This window comes from Nothobranchius furzeri, chromosome 2 (genome assembly GCF_043380555.1).
Source record: "Nothobranchius furzeri strain GRZ-AD chromosome 2, NfurGRZ-RIMD1, whole genome shotgun sequence".
In the NCBI taxonomy this organism is placed as follows: Eukaryota; Metazoa; Chordata; class Actinopteri; order Cyprinodontiformes; family Nothobranchiidae; genus Nothobranchius; species Nothobranchius furzeri.
This window is the reverse complement of record NC_091742.1, coordinates 3,234,745-3,256,930: the sequence shown is the minus strand read 5'-3', so window position 1 is coordinate 3,256,930 and position 22,186 is coordinate 3,234,745. Positions and strand designations below refer to the sequence as shown.

Here is a 22,186-nt window from a genome sequence, read left to right as displayed (position 1 = left end):
CATATCTGGATTGTTGCTATTTTCAACTCTGCTTTGCAAATTCCTCATTAACCATTCTCGGTTTGATTGTTTACTTTCTGATGAAGTTATGTGACAGCTGAACTTAAGCCTACAGACGGTTTACATCTGATGAGAAACTTTGAATTATAGACCATACACAGGCAAAGATTAAAGGATGACACAAATATTGCTTTTTAACTATGGTTGCCTGTCTACTGTTCCTACACCTTGTTGCAAGGTGTTTCTACCAAAGATTAATTACATGCATTTTTTAAATGAACCCAGAACCCAGTTCACCTTGGCGTACTGTCAGCAGATGCCTGGTCCAAGTCCTGACTGATGACTGCTCATTTCATGTATAATCAGTTCTTATTTTGTCATTTTTTTCTTTGTTCATCTGCTTTTTGAAGATTAACTACCATATTTTAATAGGACTGAAAGAGGAATGTCTAATATTGTATTTTTACTGATACACTGTTACAGTCTAGCTCTTTATTTCCGATGCTGATACAATCCAGTACTAATATATACAACGTCCACCTCCCTCTCCTCCATAAAAACAAACAACTAAATAAGTTTAGGTAACTAACGTCACATTTCTTCTTTGATTCATACCTAAAATTTAAACCTTATCTGTGCAAAGTAATGACAGCTACTTCAATTTAAGCTAGCCCAGTTGAGCCAAACTAGCTTAAATATCTCAAATTTTACCTCACATTTGTCATATTTTGATACTTTGAGTGTGAGATGTAGTTGAATGGTCTAATGTATAATATATGCATGATGTGGAAAAGTTGTCATTGAAAGAGTAAAAACCCAAACTGATAATTTCAGATATTACTTTTTAATGCAAATATTGGTCGATTATATTGGAAATGCCAAGACTGAAGTCTATGAATTTCCCAACCATGGAGGCAAAAATGTATTTTGATCCTTGAGCTACTTAATTCTGACTATAGCCTTAAGTCGCAATGCTCCATCGTCCAGGAAAAGTCACAGTTCATCACCAAACAGATCTTAGGTCGTTGGGAGGAGTTCCTAAGGGAGGATGCTTAGGAATCATTCTTTATTCCTTGTGTTCTGAGGCGCGAGGTGGCTTCTTTGCTGCCCTTCTGGACACAAAGCCATCCTCCAAAAGTCGTCTCCTCACTGTTCTGTATTCTTTTTCGTTTTGGTGTTCCCAAAAGTTCCATCATAAAAACTAAAGCGGCCAACTTATGGGTTTATATTTGTGTCCTCCTCTAAACTTCTTGCCACAGCTCTATATTCATAAAATCATGTCCATCAGCATTTCCTGCTAGAACTCAATTCAGTGAGCTCATGCATTTTTTTTATCTCTGTAAAGTCATGTTCAGATATTCATTTGATCGATGACTTCTTTCCAAATGAAAAGTGGGTCAGTCATGCTGTTTGTAACCTGAGCCCAGGTCCTATGTATGTAATCGTGCTCTTTGATGTTGAGCACTTGAATTGTGCATGATGATCACATTCATTAGTCTGCGTTACCCTTCTGCTGCCAGTTGCTCGCTTCCTGTTTGAGGATCGATTGGGGGATTTTAAAGACATGAGAGAGGATTGAAGCATTTCAGTACTGTAGGGTTATTGTGTCGAGAAACACACACACTTGGGCTCTGGAGGCGAGCGCCGGAGGCAGAGAGGAAACGAGGGAGTCACAGAAAGGGAAGATTAAGACTTTGCACTCATCCCCAAGGCCAGAAGAGGGAGAGCCCTGTATCTCTTCTTGCCCCAAGTTCCAAAATTGGCCGCTTCAGGAAATATTTCCTCTCTGCCGGGGCCTCTGTTGGTGTCTAACACTTCCTTCCAGTGAATCTAATTAGGTCACTCCCAAATCTAAAGAGTAGCGGTTTTACCCTTCTCTTTGTGTCTGGATTATAAATACAGAATATAAAGTTCATGCCCGTCGCTGTCTTGTTTGCAGATTTTAGTACTTTTTTATTTCCTTCTTTGGCATTTGTCTGATGCTCTATTTTTCCTGGACTCCAGCGAAAAAGAGCCCACATTCCAGGGCGAGCCACTAGTGATTTGGGGGCCAAGGCAGGGTCAGAGGGTCTCAAATGCTGGGATTGTTCTCCATGCACAACACGCCTTTTCTCTGCCGGCTAAGCAGCAAGGCACTTCCAAACGTTCCCTCATTCCTCTTAGCTGAACTCACTAACGGGCTGCATCTGCCAGCATGTGCATGGGCAGCGTGTAGATAGTGTTTTAGATTAAACGAGCGTTACGATGATGGAGGATATTGATTACAACGTCCTGTTATGGAGTCTGTAGTCTGGTTTTTGATGAACTGTGGGATTTTAACTATAGAAGTGGTGCTCTGCTTCTCTCTGCAAGGGGGTAAGTGTTTGTGCACATCGGTAATCTTGATGAACTGACTTGTTTTGCTAACAGTTTTTATATGTTTAGCTTTGCAGGGTTTTTTTTGGGGGGGGGGGGGGATGCAGAACAAAGATCTAAAGTTATGTGAACAATCCTGAACTTGAAACATTGGTGGAACTTTTCCTTTGACCTCGTTCACAATGGTGTCCATTTAGCTCCTCTTGATTCATAGCCTCATACATTAGACTCTTCTTTTGTAAGTGTCTCTTTCCCCTCGATTATCTAGTCATTTGCATGGATGGTTCTCCCCGGGTTCGAGCTAAGAGTTTTATATCGTGTCCCCCTTTACCATCCTCCACTTCCTTTCGAAAACCAATCTAAGGCGTTCATGCTCCACAAACTTACTGCTTTAATGACAAAGTGGCTTCTTGTGAAAAAGCCTGCACTAGGCTTACAGCTGTTCTGCTGTCTCTGTTATCGGGCCTTTGCAGCACGGCTGCATTATATATATATTTTTTAATGACCTCAAGTTTCATCTACCGTAATTTCCGGACTATAGAGCGCACCCCAATATAAGCCGCAGTGAGCTAAAAGCCGCATATATCTACTGAATTGAAAACGTAGTTTAACTGAACGTAACTGAACTGATCAGTATCAAACAAAACAGAAAAGTTATTGATTAGTTTATTCATCATCCTCCTGCGCTCTGAAACCACTGAAGTCGTCTTCTTCAGTGTCGGAGTTGAACAGCCTCAGAAGAGCTTCGTCGCTTTTCTGTGGCGATGTCAGTGTCGCTCTCCGTGTTGCTGTCATCATCCCCGGGTGAAGCTGGGAAAACAAGCAGCGCCGTTTCACTGTGAAAAAAAATCCTCCTGGGCGCTTTCCGTAGCGCTCCTTTAACCATTCCTTCATTAGACTTTCCTGCATCCATCCTTTCTGGTTGACTAAAGCCGCACCTCATTATGAGCCGCATGGTTCAAAGCGTGGGAAAAATCGTCTTATAGTCCGGGAAAATACGGTAGACTAAGACTGAAGCGGCCACTGCTACAGTCAGAATTGTGTGTCAGTATGAGCCGAATGAATGTCTGTAATATCTTTGCTCTTGTCTGTTGGGTTAGCATCACAAAAATAACTGATCATACAGTTCTGGAATGAGTCGAGTGAGTTTTGAAAGGGCTAACTCACAAGACACTTTGATTGACTTGAAGTCCGAGTTTGTGAAGTTCTGACCTGCCGTTCGATAAAAGTGCACAAAATAAGTTTTAAAACTTAGATCCTATTGAAGGATCTAAGTTCATATTGAAACATTTTTTCCCCAAAGTACCACTAGTACAGCTTTCTCCTTTCATCTGGACACAGGAAATGTTTACAGAAACACTAATTCATTAAGTTTCATCTTTATTAGCATTACAGTGGTTTTAGGAGTACTTCCTGTAACCGGTGGGTTGCCAGTTTGAACCCCAGCTGTGTTTGTGTCAGTTGTGTCCTTGGGTAAGAAGCTTCCCCGCCTTGCCTGTTGGTGGTAGTCGGAGGGACTGTTGGCGCTGATTGTACGACTTCCATGTAGCTTACCTCTATCAGGGTATGACTGGGTGAAAAACTGATTATAGTGTAAAGTGCTTTGGAGTGCTAGGACTTGATAAAGCATCACACAAATGCAGGTCATTTACCATTTATTGCAATTGCGAGCATCACATCTTGATACAAGTATAAAAAAATGTAAATTTGAATAAAACATTTTTAGTTCACACCAGTTGCCAGGTGTGCTACCTGTGGTAGCTGGTATCGTTGAAGGAAAAATGACTGAGCAGTAAAAAGATCTGCAGGCACACCTTCATAGAAAACTAATGCATCCTTGAACAACTTGAGATCACATGAATTTGCTCCATTTTTTGTACATTGCATTCTCAGTAACTAAAATCGTTCTCTCTGAAGATGCATTTGTAGGAAACGTCGCATTTGGAGGGGGCAGGACATAAACCCTAAACCACATGCTGCCACTAGGGAGAGCTTGTTTTGCTCTAACTTCTGCCTAATGGTCCTAACACATGATGATGAGTTTGATGCTACCATAGACCTGAATTCGTAGACATGCCATTGGGCACTGGAGAGCGTAACTGTGTCGCCGCCATATTGGATGGGTCCCTCACTCTCCAAGCCCTATGCAAATTGAGCACCTATTGTACAGCCTACGGTTGCAACAACCACCACACTATTGAAAACCGATTGTGTTGGATTACTGTTGATTTTTCTAGTCTACCTGATAGGATTTTATAATAAAAAAAATTCCATTAATTTGATTTAGTTATATATATATATATATATATATATATATATTTTTTTTTTTTTTAACTATCAGGCCATACCATATGTCCGTGAAAAACTGATAAAATGTGTTTTTTAGTTGAGTAAACACCTTCCTCAGTATAAATAACAGGGTATCCGCGGGTCCTTAAAAAGTCTTAAAAAGTCTTAAATTAGCTTTTCCAAATTCAAGGCCTTAAAAATCCTTAAAAATGACAAATAATCATTAAATCCAGTTACCAAAGGTCTTAAATGTCCAAAAACCCAATAAACAAGATTCTTTTATTTCTATCAAATTTTCATAAATTTCTAGTTAGTGTTCAGCATTTTTTGTGTACGATGTTGGCGTAAGCGGAACCGTACACATTCAGTTGGTTGTGAAAGGGGGCTATTTTTAGATGAGCACATTAGCTGGTTAAACTAGCGGGAGCTTGCGCCATGGGGAAGGGCAAGTTTAATGGTAACTGGATGGCTAATCCCACGTTGGCGACGTGGTTAGCACCGGTTCCAGGCAATAGCTGGAAATTATCGCTTAAATTTAATTTTAAAAAATTGCTTAAATTTGGTCAAAATGGCCTTAAAGAGGTCTTATAAAGTCTTAAATTTGGCTCCCTTAAACCTGCAGATACCCTGAAATAAATGCTATGGTGGCAAATGGGGACCCATTCAAGATGGTGGCCAGCTGCTACACTAGCTCCAGTAGGCAGTGCCAGTCCGCAGGGTGTCTTGGTATCTGTGGTTTTTGGTGATGTTTCAGGCATTTTGCTCTGAAAAAGCCAGAGTTGTTCCTTCTTGTTTCAACAGTCTGTAGTTTGCTTTAAAGACAGCAGAAATGCTGTGAGGTAATCCAACAATACCAGAGTCAAAATGCTTTAGACAGCCACAGGAGGAGGTTTTGCTTTGGAAACCGAAAAACAAATAAATTAATTTGAACTCTTTACGCCAACATTTGGCTCATGTCCAAAAATCAAAGGAGGGATAAAACTGTCCAGCTATGGAGGTGTAGCAACTTTATGTGTGTCAGGGTGATGTGGGGGTTAGTGTAGCAGTTACTTCATAATTCCCGTACATTTCTTCACACAATGCAGTGGGCCTCCATCCCTTCAGCCTCTCACCTCACTAACGTTGTCATCTTAAACAAAACGTCCATCCGTTGTGTTTTAACAGCATTCCTGAAATCTCAGTGTGTAGGATGAAATCTTAAATTGGTCCCTCACCAATTTATCATTATCTGACCTTTTTTTTGTCTTCTCCCAGCAGTCTCGTGAACAGTCGGACGATGAGCAATCCGAGGATTCTGTGAAGTTCAAACGACTTCATAAACTAGTTAATTCAACACGCAGAGTCAGGAAAAAGCTCATCAAAGTCGAGGAGGGCAAGAAGCATTCCACCGAAGGTCTCTGATAGCTTTTTCCTTTAAGTTCAACATTTAGGTATCAGTTTGTATTCTTGCTAAAGAAGATGGCTTGACTGATTGTTGTGGTGTCTTCTTTAGATTTCCTGACTTTGGAGACACCGCCTCGCTGTGAGGACAAGGCAGCTCTGTATACAGGGGTTCTTAAGAAGCCCCCTTTGCCCCTGGAGGCCTCGCTGCCTTCCCTCAATCACGATCAGCTCTCTCTAGACGGAGACACAGACAGTCTGACAACCTCCCCATCGTCCAGCAGCCTGGACACCTGGTCCGGGCACAAGCTGGTGAAAACCTTCAGTAAATCTTCTAGTACCCACGGACTCATCAGACCACCACAGAGAACCACAGTTGCCTCAAGAGACCTGGGAGGCTCCATCTCCGGGGTAGCGGGCAGCGGCTCCTCCTTCTCAGAGCTTGATGGGTGCGGAGTAGACGATGAAGGAAAGTTGCAACGCTCCACTACAGATGGCGAAATGAGGAAGGCCCTGAGCTCCATATCCCACGGGGTAAGTAACAACGAAGCCCTGTACGCCTTCTATGGCCTCACCAAGCCTCGACCTAAACCCCAGTCCCAGTCACGCCTCCTGATCTCCCTGGATGACGGTCCACAAGGCAGCCCTAAACACACACTTACCAGCCGCCACCACGGCAGCTGGACACACAGGAAACCCGACCCAAACTACGCTTACTCCACCAAGCACCTGTTGTACCATCGCTCACGCAGTGCCAAATCACCCTTCTCCCCCCCGTCCGTCACCCCTTCCTCCCCTGTCCGCTGCGACGTCGCCAAGTCGAAAGGTTTCGGAGGCAGCGGAGGGGGCTGGGTGTTTCCCCCTCGCAAGCTGCGAGGCCGAACCGCCGTCAGCGAGCTGAACATCACCTATGTTGTTGAGCGAAGCCTGTACGGCCACCTGAACTGGGCCCAGCTGGTCCGCCCTGTCACCCTCAGCCGCGCCGAGCGCCGCTGTCTATTGGAGGAAGACCGCGAGGTGGACAGGAAGTGGGCGGCCAGTGTGGACCGCTGCACGAAGCGGGTGCTGTTGCGCATCCAGCAGAAGTCTGTGAGTTTGGACCATTAGGTTTAAATCGGCCGCCGACTCTGGACTCGGGGCTTCAAAGTTGCAGAATAGCTCCGAGGTTAAAGGTTAAGATGAAGTTGATGTATCCGAACACAGGACCAGATCTAAGTGAGTTATTAAAACCTTTAAAAACAATGTTTTAGATTAAAAAGTAGTTCCTTCTTCTTGTTTACGTCGCATCCTCCGACCCTAACTGACAGACGCCAATATTGACTTTTAAATGAAAGCTCTACGCTTCGAAACTTTTTATTTCAGCAGAATATGAAATGATTACAGAATATGCAGTTGGAAGGGTAAGTTTCATAAGTGCCTTTTAAAAATGCCAGATCCCTGCAGAACGCGGAGCCTCGCTGTCCCCGTGGGAGTAGGAAAGGTAACACAAGCTCCGAGCTGCTCATCCTGAAAAAGATGCTCACCATCAAACCTCAGAGACCTATTCATTGCCTGGCCTCATTAAGTCTACCTCATCTACAGCCCCCATGCCTATCCGTTTTCAAATCAATTTAAGTGTAAAATAGTATTACAGGAAAAGATTGGATAGGAAGGGCTTTTATCATCGAGCCGTGATTGAAAATGGGAGTAATAACATTTTCCTTAAGCAGCATGAAAATAGTCCCACGCACACTGCACGCTCGTGTAGAAGAGGCGACCGTTGGGACGTGAAGGGTGGGGAGGCATAGCAGAGCTATCCTGCAGCTTTGAGAGTATCTGAGTCCTATCGTGTTCTAGTGACATCAATGGAGGTCGCTCTCATCCAAATATTTTTTTCTTGTTGCTTTTTATCTTCTTTTAAGGCCCGTGCCTCTATCGCTGATGTGACTTTTTCCTTTTTATATGTTCTGAGACCTTTTTTTATTTCTGGGTGCATGTCCATTTCATCAAACATCACCATCACATTATTATGGGATGTGTTTTTTTCTCTCCAAACATCCTTGTGCTCCAAACTGCCTTTTTTTTTCTTCTTTTTTTTGTTGTTGTTGCCTGGAAGCTGTGATGTGGACTGCAGCTATGGACATGTACAGCTCTTTTATCTCTAGGATTTTGATCTTCCAGGACTGAATAAACGTTCCACGAAGCAGCTTTGCTACAGTTAAAGGGAAACATCACCAAGCATTTCCCCCTTCGATGTCTAATCCGAATGTCTTGTGTTGATATTTCTGTGTGTCAAGTCAGATCTTGTGTTTTTTCCTCAGAGCAGGTTTTTCAAACCAAAAAAATCTGATGAGATTGTTGCGTTGCTGTCTCTTAGCAACCATCCTATATGTTGTACATGACTGCAAACGGCCCATTTCTGCAGATTTTGTATTCATTTGCAAAAATGGTGTGCAAAAAAAGTGTTAGCTTGTAAAAGATGCAATTACAGTTTTGCATCATTAAGAAAAGCCCATAATGAGTCAACAATAAAGCGGCTCATTTGGACCAGTTTTAAAATATAATAGCTTGTTACGTCACGTCTGTCGCCACGCCACAGTCCTCGTGTGACACCATACATCCATGTGCATTAAACAAACAGCTGCCTGTGTTATGCCAAGCATGAGTCATCGTTTGTCGATGGAGTGGGTGGGAAGGGTTATTTTTTAAATGTGACCTTCTGAGTTTGACTCATTTGATTGTGTTTTGGCCCGCCCCCACAGAGAACGTGCAGCTTCGGGGGCTTCGACTTGTCCAATCGCTCTCTCCATGTGGTCAACACGGGCTCCGAGAGCAATGTAGGTGCCAAGAGGCTTTTTGAAGCATAAAATGCCACATTAAATCAGCTCAATTCTCCCTGTTTTTCATCTGTTTCATGCAGCTTGTTCAACATCTTTTGTTTTTTTGTTTTTTTTGAATCCCAGAATAAAGAGCAGGAGGCGATATACAGAGAGGTGGTCAAATCCCCCACCACATCACGGATCTCTCTGGGCAAGAAGGTCAAATCAGTGAAGGAGACCATGAGGAAACGCATGTCAAAGAAATACAGCAGCTCCCTGTCGGAGCAGGTGAGATGAGCGACACGTGAATCTGGTTTTGTTATTGGAACGTCTAGATGAGCCTTGAAGGTGCACTCAAACAGAAAGAGAAGCTGAACCGTAACTATTTAAAAACACACAGAAAACCACCTGTGAAGAGAAGGAAAAGGTCCGGTTGAGTGAACATTTAGATGATGTTTTACAGTGTAGACCACAAGTTCTGTCTGCGAGCTGTGAGTGGGTGGGGGGGTTTGTTTTAGTTACAGAACAAACACTCTTCCCTTGTTGGACCCAGTCAGCTGGGTGGAGTTGTGTCCTTCAGTGATGTAAGCGTCCCCTGGGCTTAACGCCGCTTCTATCACAACATGTTTAAGGCATTCAGCGGCGTTAGCACTTGTTGGACTTTAGTTAAGAAGCTGTAAAAAGTAGACATGCAAGACTAAAAGTTACTGAATTCTTTTTTATTTATATCAGAGCAAAGTACACAAACTTAGTACATTTCTAAACTATTAATGCACATTTCTGACCGTACTGTGCATTTTTCTGTATGTAAACATTTATGTAAACAATAATGCAAGTGGCTCAGAGAAAAATAAATCAACTTTGGCCCTCAGTCAGGAGCTAGCTCTGACCCTTTTGTTACGGAGCCATAACCGATAAATATAATATTCTAGGTTGATCCTTGTCTGCTCCTTTAATCACATAATTACATGGTTTATTATAAGATGCACACTGACATGCTTTGAATTAGCAAATTAACTAATTCTCCAATTTATCTGCATTTATATGAATAATCTGTGATAATTTAGTGGATTTACTTGTGACCATTGTAAATATTGTTAGTTTTAATCTGAATTAAACTTGCTGCAGTGTAAAGTTTGCACTTTGGACTGAAATAAAAAGCCCAGTGCACTCAACATCACTATTGTAGTTCCGTTTTCTTGTTTTGTAATCACAAGAAGGTGAAAAGTGGCTAATAAAGCTGTAATTTCCATGTCAAAATAACACATTCTTTATCTTTCTAAATCCTTTAGTTCAGTTGGCTTAGGGTTGTGAATTAGAGCGCCCACGTTTTAAACCTGTCACAGAAGCAGCCAGTAAGTGCCGGCATTGAACTTTGTAACACCAATCTGTAGACTACAGTGCCACCTAGTGGATGTTTCAGACATGTAACAAGTGAATAGTTACACAAGTTGGGCTGAGTTGATGTCAGCATAAGACAAATATTATTAGATATGTTGCTGATTTTATGTGATTTGTTATGAATATTAATTATTCTTTAGAATAAAGCGAGAGAATTTCAAAGGAATGTTCATGATGCATTTGTTCTCCTGATCTTCTCTTGGTCTTTCATCATCTCACATCTCATAGCTTAACATTTATTGTGTCTTTCCGTTGTATTCCTCCCTTCTCTGTTCCCATCTTGTAGTCCAGTCCCGATGGAGCTCCCGGTTCTCCACAGTCACCTCTCCCAGACACCGACTCCTTGGAGAAGCCGAAGCTTAAGGCAGGAGGATCTGTGGAAAGTCTGCGGAGTTCCCTCAGTGGACAGAGTTCAATGAGTGAGACATTTTAATTCCCTGAAATGATTGTTTGACTCTTTTTTTTTTCTATTTTGAAACAGAAAATAATGTTAAAGTGATCTGCTTCAGGACAGTCTGGAGGTTTGCCACTAGATGGAGCTAGAAGCTTCATCACATGTCTTTGAATTCATGCTGAATTTCACCCATCAGAGTAATTATCTCAGAGTTACAAACTTCATTTTGGGAATCAACAGAATCAACTTTATTGTCATTGAACCAGTCTGACCAAAGAAACGCACAAACCCAGTCTAAACAGGTTCAAGCAGGCTCTGAGAGCAGCCACTCGTGTGCAAATGGGAAAATATAAGAGAAAGGGGGGTGACATTAGAGAGGGAAGATGGAGAAACCCACCCTGCCCCCAAAAGGGGGACGAGTTTGGGTTTCAGTTAAAACACCCTAAACATAAAAGCACAGACGATCACAACGTAAAGCACAAGTGGTGGGTGGGAGGGGTGGAGATCCCCTCTACTGCTCCGAGGTGTGAAGGAGATTCAAGGAATGAGAGAGCATCGAGTCCAAGGCGGTGTGTGCATTTGTGAGTCCGTGCATGTGTGTTGCTTCAGTGATTAGCGGCCCTGTGACCTTTCTCCTAGATCACTTGCAGATTGATCTAGGAGCTCACAGTTCCGTGTTAGAAGTAGGGGGAGGGGAGGGCAGTCTGAGTTCTTCTCCCTTCAAGGCCACATAGGGGAGCCAATGACATAACAGAATCATTTTGGAACAGACAAGAGATTCTTTTGCCACTCTACCTTCAGTCCTTCCTGGTCTCAGGGAGATCTTTCCTCTCCGATTCCTTCATGACACCTGAAAGCTAGAACCCATGTCTTGTTTTGTTTTTTACTCGCTGCACGCACAAATATATGACAGAGAAAATGCTACGACTATGACTTCATTTTCTTGAGATGTGCATTTTATTGCATCATGACCACAAAGAGATGTTTTGAAGAAAGCCTGAGTCAGGTCTCAGCCACAGTTAATCGTCTCTTGACTGATTTACAGGTGGTTCATTTGAGGCTTCTGTAAATATTCTGTGTCCAGGTGGTCAGACTGTGAGCACCACTGACTCCTCAACCAGCAACAGGGAGAGTGTGAAGTCAGAGGATGGAGATGACGAGGAGCCGCCTTACAGAGGACCGTTCTGCGGCCGGGCTCGGGTCCATACGGACTTCACACCCAGCCCGTATGATAGCGATTCACTCAAGCTAAAGGTGTGTCTCTTTCCTGTGATGGCCACAGCCTGGAAGATTTACAGCTGTCTGAATTGTTTACCACTTGCCAGGAATCCTTCGTTTTATAGAATGAAATTACTTGTGACCGTTTCAGAGGAGTGAGCACTCTTGGCGCCCTGCTTCCGTGATCTAAGGTGCACCTGAATTGCAAATGCCTGCTTGAACAGATGTGTAGATGAAGTAAAAGGTTCCGTTTTCCTCATGAGTGGAGGAAGTGGGCTCCAGAGCCGAGGTGCAGAGCGACTCCGGACTGCTGCTTTAATAAGAATTGGAACGTTTTGGTTTTTCTGCTTTTAAAATGATTTTATTCAGAAATGTACAAATGTGCGTGTGTGGAATTTAAATAAAGGTTTATTGTAACTATTTGGTAAAAATGAGACTCATGATGCACTTGTTGTTCTTCCAGAGAGGGGATGTGATCGACATCATCAGTAAGCCTCCCATGGGAACCTGGATGGGTCTGCTCAATAACAAAGTGGGCACCTTCAAGTTCATCTATGTAGACGTGCTGAATGAAGAAGAGGAGAAGCCCAAGAGGCCCGTGAGGAGGAAGAGGAAGGGCCGGCCTCCCAAACCGACATCAGTGGAGGAGCTGCTGGAGCGCATAAACCTCAAGGTTGGCAGATTATAGTCGTCATTGTATTATATTTACTATTTGCTCATTCGGTCAACGAAAATCTCAAACGCACACAGAGACAAATGTAGTGAGTCCAATAACAGGCTTAGGATGATTGATTTGACAACGACTCACAAACATGAACACCCCCGTATGAACCACACCCCTGCAGAAAGCCCAGCTCTTTTCATCTAAAACCTACTCATGAGTTATCATCTCCGACCGAAGCAGCCTGCAGCCTTTACTTCCTCACACAGAGGCAGAGACTTCCTGTGGGTTGTCTGTTTATAGCTCTGTCCAACTCCCAAGTCCCAGATGAAGGGCTACTGATGCTAAAATGTCAATCTGCTTGTTGCGAATGCCTCTGAGGGCTGTTTGTTAATGAATTCCCTCAGCTAAACACAAAACCATTTCACTTTCATCTTATTTGCGTCTGTCGCGCTTTTGTTCGAGGACTCAGGTAACTTTTCTTATTTTCCTATGTTCATATTCAGTCAGTCTGCCATTTTCTCAAACCGTAATGATCAGGCTTGCCTGTAAGATGCCAATCCGAACGTCCGTTTTTCTTTTTCTTTATAAAAAGGATAAAGTATCCTATAAGTGAGCTGTGGTGGTACTTTGTTGAGTCCAGCAGAAATAGCAGCAGCAGCTCTCTCTCATGAACTCTGACTCTGTAATTGAAGGTCTTGCTCAACGTGACGATCACTCGAGTGTAAAACAAAAACTGGAGGCTGTTATGAGTAGTTTGAAGCTGGCTGACTTTGCACTCACAGAGAGGATGTGTCGTGAGCTCTTTTATGTTGTCTCAGATATCACAGAGTCCTGGGTGTGTGTGTTTGAGTGGACCACTTTGTTCTCTGTGGTTGATGGTTGCTTTGATCGCATCGCCCAGTTTCTCACATTCGTTGTGTCGTATTGTTCGTGTCTCATTTACATTTTGCAAAGTTTGTAGGACGAAGGCTGACTTATGTTCAGCGATTACTCTAAAGTAGCTTTTTATGCAAGTTAAACATTACTTTAAATAATACTATCACATTAATGTTGCCTTAAGTTAAAGAGCATCCAAATAAATAAATAAACAAGAGGTTTTTTTTGGGGGGGGGGGGGTGTTAAAGGGGGATCAATCGATGTTTATCGTATTTAAAAATCCTCATAGCTGGAGCTATTGTGAAAAATGTTAGACATTAAAGACCTGGTGTCCTTTTGACAGAATTCATATCACACATCACTTTACATGCTAGAGTTTTCAACTAATGTTTTAGGAAAACCTTTAAAAGGGATACGTTCCCTCTCACGTAAAGCTATATCAGCTGTTTTGACTTGCTTTTAGCACCCCCCAGTGTTTGTTAGTAAAAAAAAAACGAAAGTAAAACACCTCTCCTCGCTGTGCATTGGTCATTTTAACACTTTTATGTAATAGCTGAAATGTCTCCTCTGCTTTCATTAGTTTCTGCTGGAGCGGTTCTTCACTAAATCTAACAAACCAGCTGCGCTCACGATCTAAAATGTGCAGAAATTGTCTGGCATGTCAGCTCCACTTTACTAAGTCCAACAGGGGCCGGACCAGCAACTCTCAAGTTGCAAGTGTGGTATTCTGGCCATAGAGGGTGGTGGTGGGGGTCTAAGTGACATTTCATTAACCCTGTAAAGAGTCATTTTAGCACATACTGTAGGCCTGCACTCAATGCGTGCGTTAGAGTTGTCAGGCCTTCACTGGCTCAAGAAAAAGATTTTAAAATATGAAAAAGTTTCATAGTCAAACTTTATGAGTTTCAGTACCTTCCAGAATGAGCTGTTTCAGGGCTCTGTCAGTTTAAGAGGACAAGCTGTTGCTGGCCACACCCACTCCTCCTATGCTTTCTAGCAGCAACTCTCTTGCACACGAGAGGTGATCTGAGTCTAAAGCTGTGATGTCACAAATGATGCATTTTTTAAATGGCTTGTTTTAGGCTCATAATTGCCAAAACCAAACACTGACAGAAAACTGATGGATGGGTTTTTTTTTATATTAAGAGTCTTTATAGAGGCAGTAGAAACACAATTAGCAGCACAAATGGTGAGTTTTGCACAACATGCCCGTTTAACAACAACACTATGCAAAATCTCATGTAATATTTTAGGATCTTCCATGATCTGTTGGCACCAAGAACAAATGCTGTGGAAAAACTCAGTTACTACCACATGAAATTTTGCATAACATGTGTAAAACTGGCTGAGGCTTATCTGTTTTAGGCTCCAAAACTAAATAGTTTTAAGATGTTAAATGAAATTCTTTTCAGAAGCTTTTATTGAAATTCATCCAGTGAATAAAACAACAGAGACGAGTAAAATCCTTTAAAAAAAACAACTTTTCCCTCTCACAGGAGCACATGCCCACGTTCTTGTTCAACGGCTATGAGGACTTGGACACATTCAAGCTGCTGGAAGAAGAGGACCTAGACGAGCTGAACATCAGAGATCCTCAGCATAGAGCCGTGCTGCTGACGGCTGTGGAGCTGCTGCAGGAGTACGACAGTAAGTAGAAATCAGTCATGGAGTTTAGAACTTAAAGACTCAACACCAATGTAGATAAACGTGGAAAATCCTGATAAAACACTTGAAGTGACAAGAAGCCATTAAAGATTGATGCTCTGTGTGAGCAGGCAGCAGTGATCCAGAGCGCTCCGGGCTGTCGGGTTCTCAGGAGAAGCTGCTGTCAGAGGGGCGGGGCCTGGTGGGGGACTCCCCAAGGGACTCGGGCTGCTACGAGAGTAACGAAAATTTGGAAAACGGTAATAATCCCTCATATTAAATCATCACACAATAATCCAATCAGATGTAATCCACCAAGGTTCCTCTCCTTGTCTTTCCCCTGCTGCTGCTGCATCACCTGCTTCTACTTTCTTACGCCTTACCCATCCCTCTCCTTTGGACCAGTCTGCTCACCCCCACCGCCGTAGTGCAGCATCATCTCAGACACTAACTTTGCTTTCACTCCACCTCTCTTCACCACTCTTTTCATCCTTTAGGCGTTCTGTGCCATCTGTGCCAAAGTCCACTTGTAACTGAGAGGGAGCCAGGCTCCAGACCGCTAAGCCTAGCCCACCCCTTAGTGTTGGGAGCACAGAGGGAGAGACGTGCCCCGGTGCACAGAACTGCTCTGATGAGAACAAACTCGCTTCCCAGTTGTGGACACATGTTCCCCGCTGGCCCACCTGTGGCTTCCAGGTCCGCAAATGGGCGCCAGAAAGATGAATGTGAACTCGTAGAGTATTTTTGTTGAGGATTTTCAGAATGTGGCGTTCAAAGATTTCACTGAAAGAGCAGAGAAGGCAGTTGGAGCTCGTGTTTTCGTGCTGTTGTGTTTTTGTGAAAGCAAAAGCATCCAACAGGAAGACGGCCAGTGCTAAAAGTTCATCTCAACATTTCATAATGCCACCACTCGTGTGTTTCTAGGGAATATATTGCACAATCATACAGTATGTGCCTAAAACGATGTGGATGAAAATATTTAACCTGTAGTCTGATCCTGATATGTTTGATTTTTTTTTGTTTGTTTCTTATTAAATCCTCCTCTGGAGACAGCTGCGTCTCCGTCTTCACCTCCTTTCTCCACTGTTGATTTTCTGCTCCATTAAAATCTTTGTTCCTGAATCTGTGTGATGCCAGTGTAACTGCTGGTTCCTCCTTCATGTATGATGTGTGTGTGTCATTCACAATAAAGCGTGCAATCTGCCACAGTAGAAAAAAAGTATCACTTCTCTTGACTAATAAAAGAGACTGCTTCATTTTCTTCTTTTGTTCTTTTGTCTGTTTTTTCTTTTCATACCACTAAACTCACCGTGTAACGCTTAGTAAAGACTCTTCTTTTTGCAAGTTTGGGGTTCCACCGCTCTGCAAAAATACTGAAAATGTTGGTTCTGCTGATGCTGTAAAATGACTATTTTTAAGTTTAAATTGGTATTTAAATGAAATATTTTATTTAAATTGAAATTATACTTGTGTCAGTGCAGAAATAGCAGCTGTGAAATCCTGACTCTGTGCTTTAATCCCCGAGCTTTCCCTTTCAGATGTAAAGATTCTTCCTTACAAGTCATTCAGTCTGTAACATCATTTGTTATTTGTCAATAAACTATTTATATCAAATAGCTGAAACAAATAATGGAGATTAATCTAAAAATAATTTTATTTTAATACAATTAATTCACAGTGAAAGGCAAAATTATTGTTTTATTTATAAGTTGTATTTTAGGATATTAAACAGGTTTGCAGTCAGAAACACAAGCTGAAGTCATGAATTCACATCCACTCATCTTTTGGTGCTTTTACTTTGAAAGAGGCGTCTTCATTCCTCTTTCTTGACTTAGTCAGGCTCTCCTTCATTTCATTCATTCATTTGAAGGAAAGATGGTAAGTTGCTTCATCCTTTCTTGTTCTGTTCTTTCTAAAGTCTCCTATCTTTATTTTAGAAAAAATGGCAAATCAGGCCATGAATCAAAATGCTAATCTCAATCCAGCGGAACACTAATCATGACTACAAGTCTGTTTATGATCGCAGCGATTGAACACACATTCAGTTTTTGGTATTAATTCATTATTTATTGTACATTTTAAGTTATTTTCAACTACTTTGTTAGTCACAAGGCTGCTAACTCACACACAAATGAGCATGAGACACACACATTTGAATGTCATCACACTCTCACACCACTCCTCTGATTTCTCCCTCTGAAAAGGAAATTGATCCATCTGAGCTACACATTGCATCGCGTTACTGTGAACACTCACCCTTGCTAAGTGCACTGCAAATTTTATGAGCAAGTAGGGGAATCAGCGCCTTCCAGTTGCTAAAAGCTGGAACTACACATTGGTTCTGATATGTTCTTAGCCTCCTTATCTCGATGACGCTGAAAAAAGTCCTAATCTTTGTTTTTGTCCTTTTGGGAATATTAATATTAAGGAGAAGAAGGAGGAGGGGGACTATAAGTTGCAATAGCTACTTGGTTTTTAATGGCGTTTGTTTATATTAATTTGTTCAATTTGGGCTAAAATATCCTACAAATAGGAGTTCATCTAGGATTTGTGTTTTGCAGGTAAAAGCAAGAAAGCTTCCCGTTCCAGTCGCTTGCCAGCAGGACTCCAGTCTCCAGACTACCCAACGCTGCCCTTGGCTCTTTCATCGGAGACTCTGCAAAACAATGGCAAAAACCAGCGCGCAAAGTTCCCAAAAGCACTCTTCAACAAGCCTTCCCTCAAGAGCTTCAACTTCCGGGGGCTGCGCAAAGCCCAGAGACAGTCGCCCATCCCAGCCAGTCGCAGCTGTGAGGAACTTGATGGTCCCTCACAGCCCACTGGACCCTGGAAGCGGTCTCACTCTCTGGGAGAGCTGAACTTGGAGCAGAACTTTGAGCAAAAAGAGAATCCAAGGTTTATGCTCAAACACAAAAAAGAAGGACCCAAATCAGTCAATATCAGTCCTTTCAAGGTCTGCAGGGAGGATCGTTCTCCAGTCAAATATGGGGTTCCGACGGTAAGCCCTAAAGGAAGGGCTGACAGACCACCCATACCCTCCCAGCTGCCCCTTCGTTCCCCTTGTCCAATGATCCAATCCCCCAACCCTGCTGAACCTTTGTTAAGTCCCACCCCAAGTCCTGATTCTAGTGCAAGTGGGGAGAGGGTCATCCTGACCCACACTAAAAAACCTCCCATCCCACCTCCAGTTCCCGCCAAGAAATCTAAAGAAAGACTAGCCAATGGCATGCGTCACCCAACTCTCTCGCTGTCTTCCACACCATCCCCCACCGCCTCTCCAACTCACTCCCTTAACCGCTCTCAACCGAGCAGCCCCGTAATTCGCAGTCCCAGCCCCATCCTCAGTGCCCCCGCTCTTCCTGCCAAGACCCTGAGTACGCCATCCAGTCCATCTGCCACATCATTTGTGTCATCCATGGGCAAAGACTCAGACAACGCACCAGCTGTCCAGCCTCCTTGGCTTTCGGATCTTGGGGGTAAAATGGCTGTTATGAGGAAACTTTCCCATGCCAAGATGAGTCCTGATCTGCACACCCTGCTGGAGCAACGGTTGCAGACTGAGAGCATCGATCTGACCGAGGAGCCGTACTCTGACAAGGTTAGAATGAAAACATCCGCTTCCCGTAAATAATCGTTTCATAACAATTTTCCTTTTTAAGATACTTAATAGATTAACTTAAGGGATACTTTGTAACTTTTTTTAAATCATTTTTTAAAGCCAGTATGTGCTAAATGACCCTTTAAAGGGTTAATGAAAGGCCACCCTGCCCCATCACCCCCTGTGGCCAGAATATCCCACTTGCGACTTCAGAGTTGCCGGTCCAATCTGTTGGGACTTAGAAAGAGATGGTGCTGACATACCTGGTGCTGCAGTCTGGTTGCAGCACATTTCCTGTACGTTTTAGATTATGAACACAGCTGATTTGTTTAATTTAGTGGCGAATCACTCCTGTAGACACTAAGGAAGGCTGGGGAGACATTTCTGCTGTGTTAAAGTGTTAAAAATACAAATGCACAGCGAGGAGATCAGTTATGCTTTCGGTTCTACAAACGAACACTAGGGGGTGCAAAAAGCAAACCAAAACTGCCTAGGCTTCCTTTAAGTTAAAATGTATGATATGCTCTGTTTAAAGATGTTCTTACGCAGAGCAGAAATTATCAACAAGCGTATGAAAAACAGACCTACTGTACAAACATCTCATCAGGCTTCGTTTAACCCTATTAGCAGTCATTGCTTCTCTCTCATTTGTTATTTTGAACATCAGCAGAATATTTCAGAACTCAGTTGGTTTTAAAACAGACTCAAACAGAATTTGAAGCCTGTGCTTCTTGTTTTGCACAGATATTGGGGATGTTAGTGCGTGTGTGCAATTATAAACGTTCTGCCTGTAGCCGAGTAGGAAAATACGGTGGTTTTAGTCTCACTGTGTTGCGGTACAGACTGTTAAGTTTATGGGCTGACTCTTACTGAAGGCAGACAGGGTCATAAAAACTTTTGGCACTCATCAGACCCCAGGCTCAGTGTCTGAAATATGCTGGAGACCCTAACACTGGCAACAAAACTGCACATAATTCAAAGAGATGAGCCATAAATGGATGAGGTGCAAAAAAGGGGCTAAGGCCACAGCAAAGCTCTCTGTGAGACTTGTTTTTGCTGTAATGGTGCGGTTCAGTTAAGCTTTTTATTCAAAAGTACATCATAAAGTTTTAAAAGTGCTTAAACTTTTTCATCCACATTTCCATGCTTTAAATTTCTCAATACTGCAGCTCAGTTTAGGTCACCAGAACTAAGTTTTGCCGAAAAACATGGCAAAAAATTAACTATAAAAACCTAAAATATTTGATTTATGTTCTTCCTAACAAATTACTAAAGACTTGCTTAGTATGAGGATTGCGGTAAAGTCACTGACACTAGTCAGTGACTTGATGCAATTTGCTGGGTTCCTTATATAGGACACATTATTTCTGATTGGCTTAATGAACTGACCTGGATTGGAATGTTTATTATGTGAAGTGCCTTGAGACGACTCTTGTCGTGATTTGGCGCTATATAAATAAACTTGAATTGAATTGAATTGAACTTGAAAGAAGAAACATTGTTCTATTGGATGTATTCCATATGAAAAATGTATCAAGGGGTTTTAATAAAGATGAAAGTTTGTCTTCAATGGCAGATTTGACGTTCTGTATAGAGATCAATATTAGAGACTATATATGGTTGGGTATCAAAAAAAGTGCACCATAGTTCTTATTGAGACTAGTGGAAGCATGTAAATGGACTATAGAAAGAGGCCGAGTACACATCCGTGAGGTACACTACAACTCAGCTAAGCCGTTAAAGGACAGGTAATTAATGAAAAGGATGGTAAAGTTAGTTTTTATCTTTATAACAAGCCCATGTCTCGAGATGATTCAAGAGTGCTGGGACAGTAATAAAGACCTAATGATATTTAAATAGATGTATTTCTTCTCATTAGATGTTCATTAGTTGCTAGCATGCAGTATCTGTAACATTCTGTTTTAAAACCAAACTGGAAACCACCAAAAACCCTTTTACCTATCAACAGTTCATTCATGTTGGTTTATCACTAGCATATCAGGCACATCTTGAGGTCTTGATGTTTCAGTCAAGTCAGGGATCTTGTTTATAACTCAGGCATTTTCTTTCATTTTCAATTTTTTTTTCTTTTGTTAATTTAAATCTGTTATGTTGTCACATTGGCACATTAACTCATCTTTATCCTCCTCATTCACAGCACGGCCGATGTGGAATCCCTCAAGCGCTGATTCAGCGTTACTCTGAGGACTTGGAGCAGGACGTCAAAGATGTGGCCTCCAGTATGGACCAGCTCCGAGTTAAAGAGCTCCGTAAACAGCACCGCATGGCTGTAAGGCAACAACACAATTAGGCAGAAAAAAATGACTGGAAGCTGTGTTGCAGCTTATTTTCAGCGCAGCATTTTCTTTAACTGAAGCTAGTGAGGAATAAGGCATGCTAGGTGGTCTTAAGTTACCTAAATGTGATTTTATCTCACTGTCACTCAGATCCCCTCCAGAGGTTTGACAGAGGTGTACCGGAAACCTGCACCAATGGATAACATCAGCACAGTCTCAGATTGGCTCACCTCCATCGGCCTTCCCATGTACAACTCGTCCCTGGCAGCCGCAGGCATCAACTCGCTGAGTCGCGTGGCGTTGCTAACAGAGAGCTCTGCATGGGAGGCTGGGGTGCGAGATCAAAGACACGCCCGTCGCCTGGTCAGTGAGGCCAGATTGGTGAATGTTCACAGAGAGTTCCCGTCTTAAGTTTGAAATCAACTCGTCAGTCAGGACCACCTCACTTAAACGTGACCAGAAAAGTGGCTACAGAACCGATCAACCTCTGTTGCGACCACATAAGTACTTCCTGTTGAAACACTTAACATGAGCTACCCCGCTCTGGGACCATCTCCCTTTGACACTTTGTTCTTTCCTAAATGTTTACGGCATTAGGGAGTTCCTCCCAACAGCCAAGACAAGATGCCTTTTAAAGAGAAAACAAAACCGAGTCACTACGTTGGATGGTTTCCATTCTAATAACACCCTAAAGTCTTCAAATAGAGACTTGGATCTTGCCTTTAAGGATGATAGCACACTCTTTTTGTAGGGTCAGTGTGTTTTCTTTTTATCAGTTAATACAGATGGTTTATTTCCTACATGTTCCATAAACAAATCTCTGGTGGCAAGGCAGCATTTGGACTTTTAATCAACTAAAAACGGACACCAATCAACAGATAACAGGCGATTCATTTATTTGTACCGTGTTTCTGTATGAAAGCATAAAGCACATTCTAATTTTCAAGTGATCTATAAATTTAAACATTGCTTTTTGAATGTTACAGCCATTTTTGGAAGCCAGCTCTCAACTGACATCATACACCTTTATATTTCACGTTACTGTAAGTCTTGTTCATGATGTATTCATCTAGAATGCACGTCTCGCTCTTATATCATAATTTTCTTTTTGGCTGTAGAAATCACGATCACCCCTTCCGGAAACAGCATTCCTTGATCTTTGAGAAGGACGTTTAAATTGCCTTACCAATATGAATGAATTGCTACAAGAAACCGCTTTGACTACATCATGACTGAAACAGAACTGTGACAAATGCACAATTTTTTTGTTTA

General features: G+C 42.4%; 1 protein-coding gene across 11 annotated transcripts in view; it reads left to right on the top strand.

The window, feature by feature from the left end:
* Positions 1-21,500, top strand: part of sash1a (SAM and SH3 domain containing 1a) — a 250,617-nt gene extending 229,117 nt beyond the window's left edge. For 6 of the 11 annotated variants that reach the window (XM_015947239.3, XM_015947237.3, XM_054747922.2 and 3 more), the window contains 12 exons: positions 5,899-6,037; positions 6,137-7,113; positions 8,766-8,840; positions 8,967-9,110; positions 10,510-10,642; positions 11,702-11,871; positions 12,299-12,508; positions 14,872-15,022; positions 15,151-15,279; positions 17,581-18,617; positions 20,776-20,907; positions 21,065-21,500. In XM_015947239.3, coding sequence (XP_015802725.3) covers positions 5,899-6,037; positions 6,137-7,113; positions 8,766-8,840; positions 8,967-9,110; positions 10,510-10,642; positions 11,702-11,871; positions 12,299-12,508; positions 14,872-15,022; positions 15,151-15,279; positions 17,581-18,617; positions 20,776-20,907; positions 21,065-21,325 — 3,558 coding nt within the window. In that variant the 3' untranslated portion in view covers positions 21,326-21,500. The remainder of the gene's footprint in view (positions 1-5,898; positions 6,038-6,136; positions 7,114-8,765; positions 8,841-8,966; positions 9,111-10,509; positions 10,643-11,701; positions 11,872-12,298; positions 12,509-14,871; positions 15,023-15,150; positions 15,280-17,580; positions 18,618-20,775; positions 20,908-21,064) is intronic. The other 5 variants (XM_015947240.3, XM_015947238.3, XM_054747923.2 and 2 more) reach the window with 3 other exon arrangements.
* The last annotated feature ends 686 nt before the right edge of the window (positions 21,501-22,186 follow it).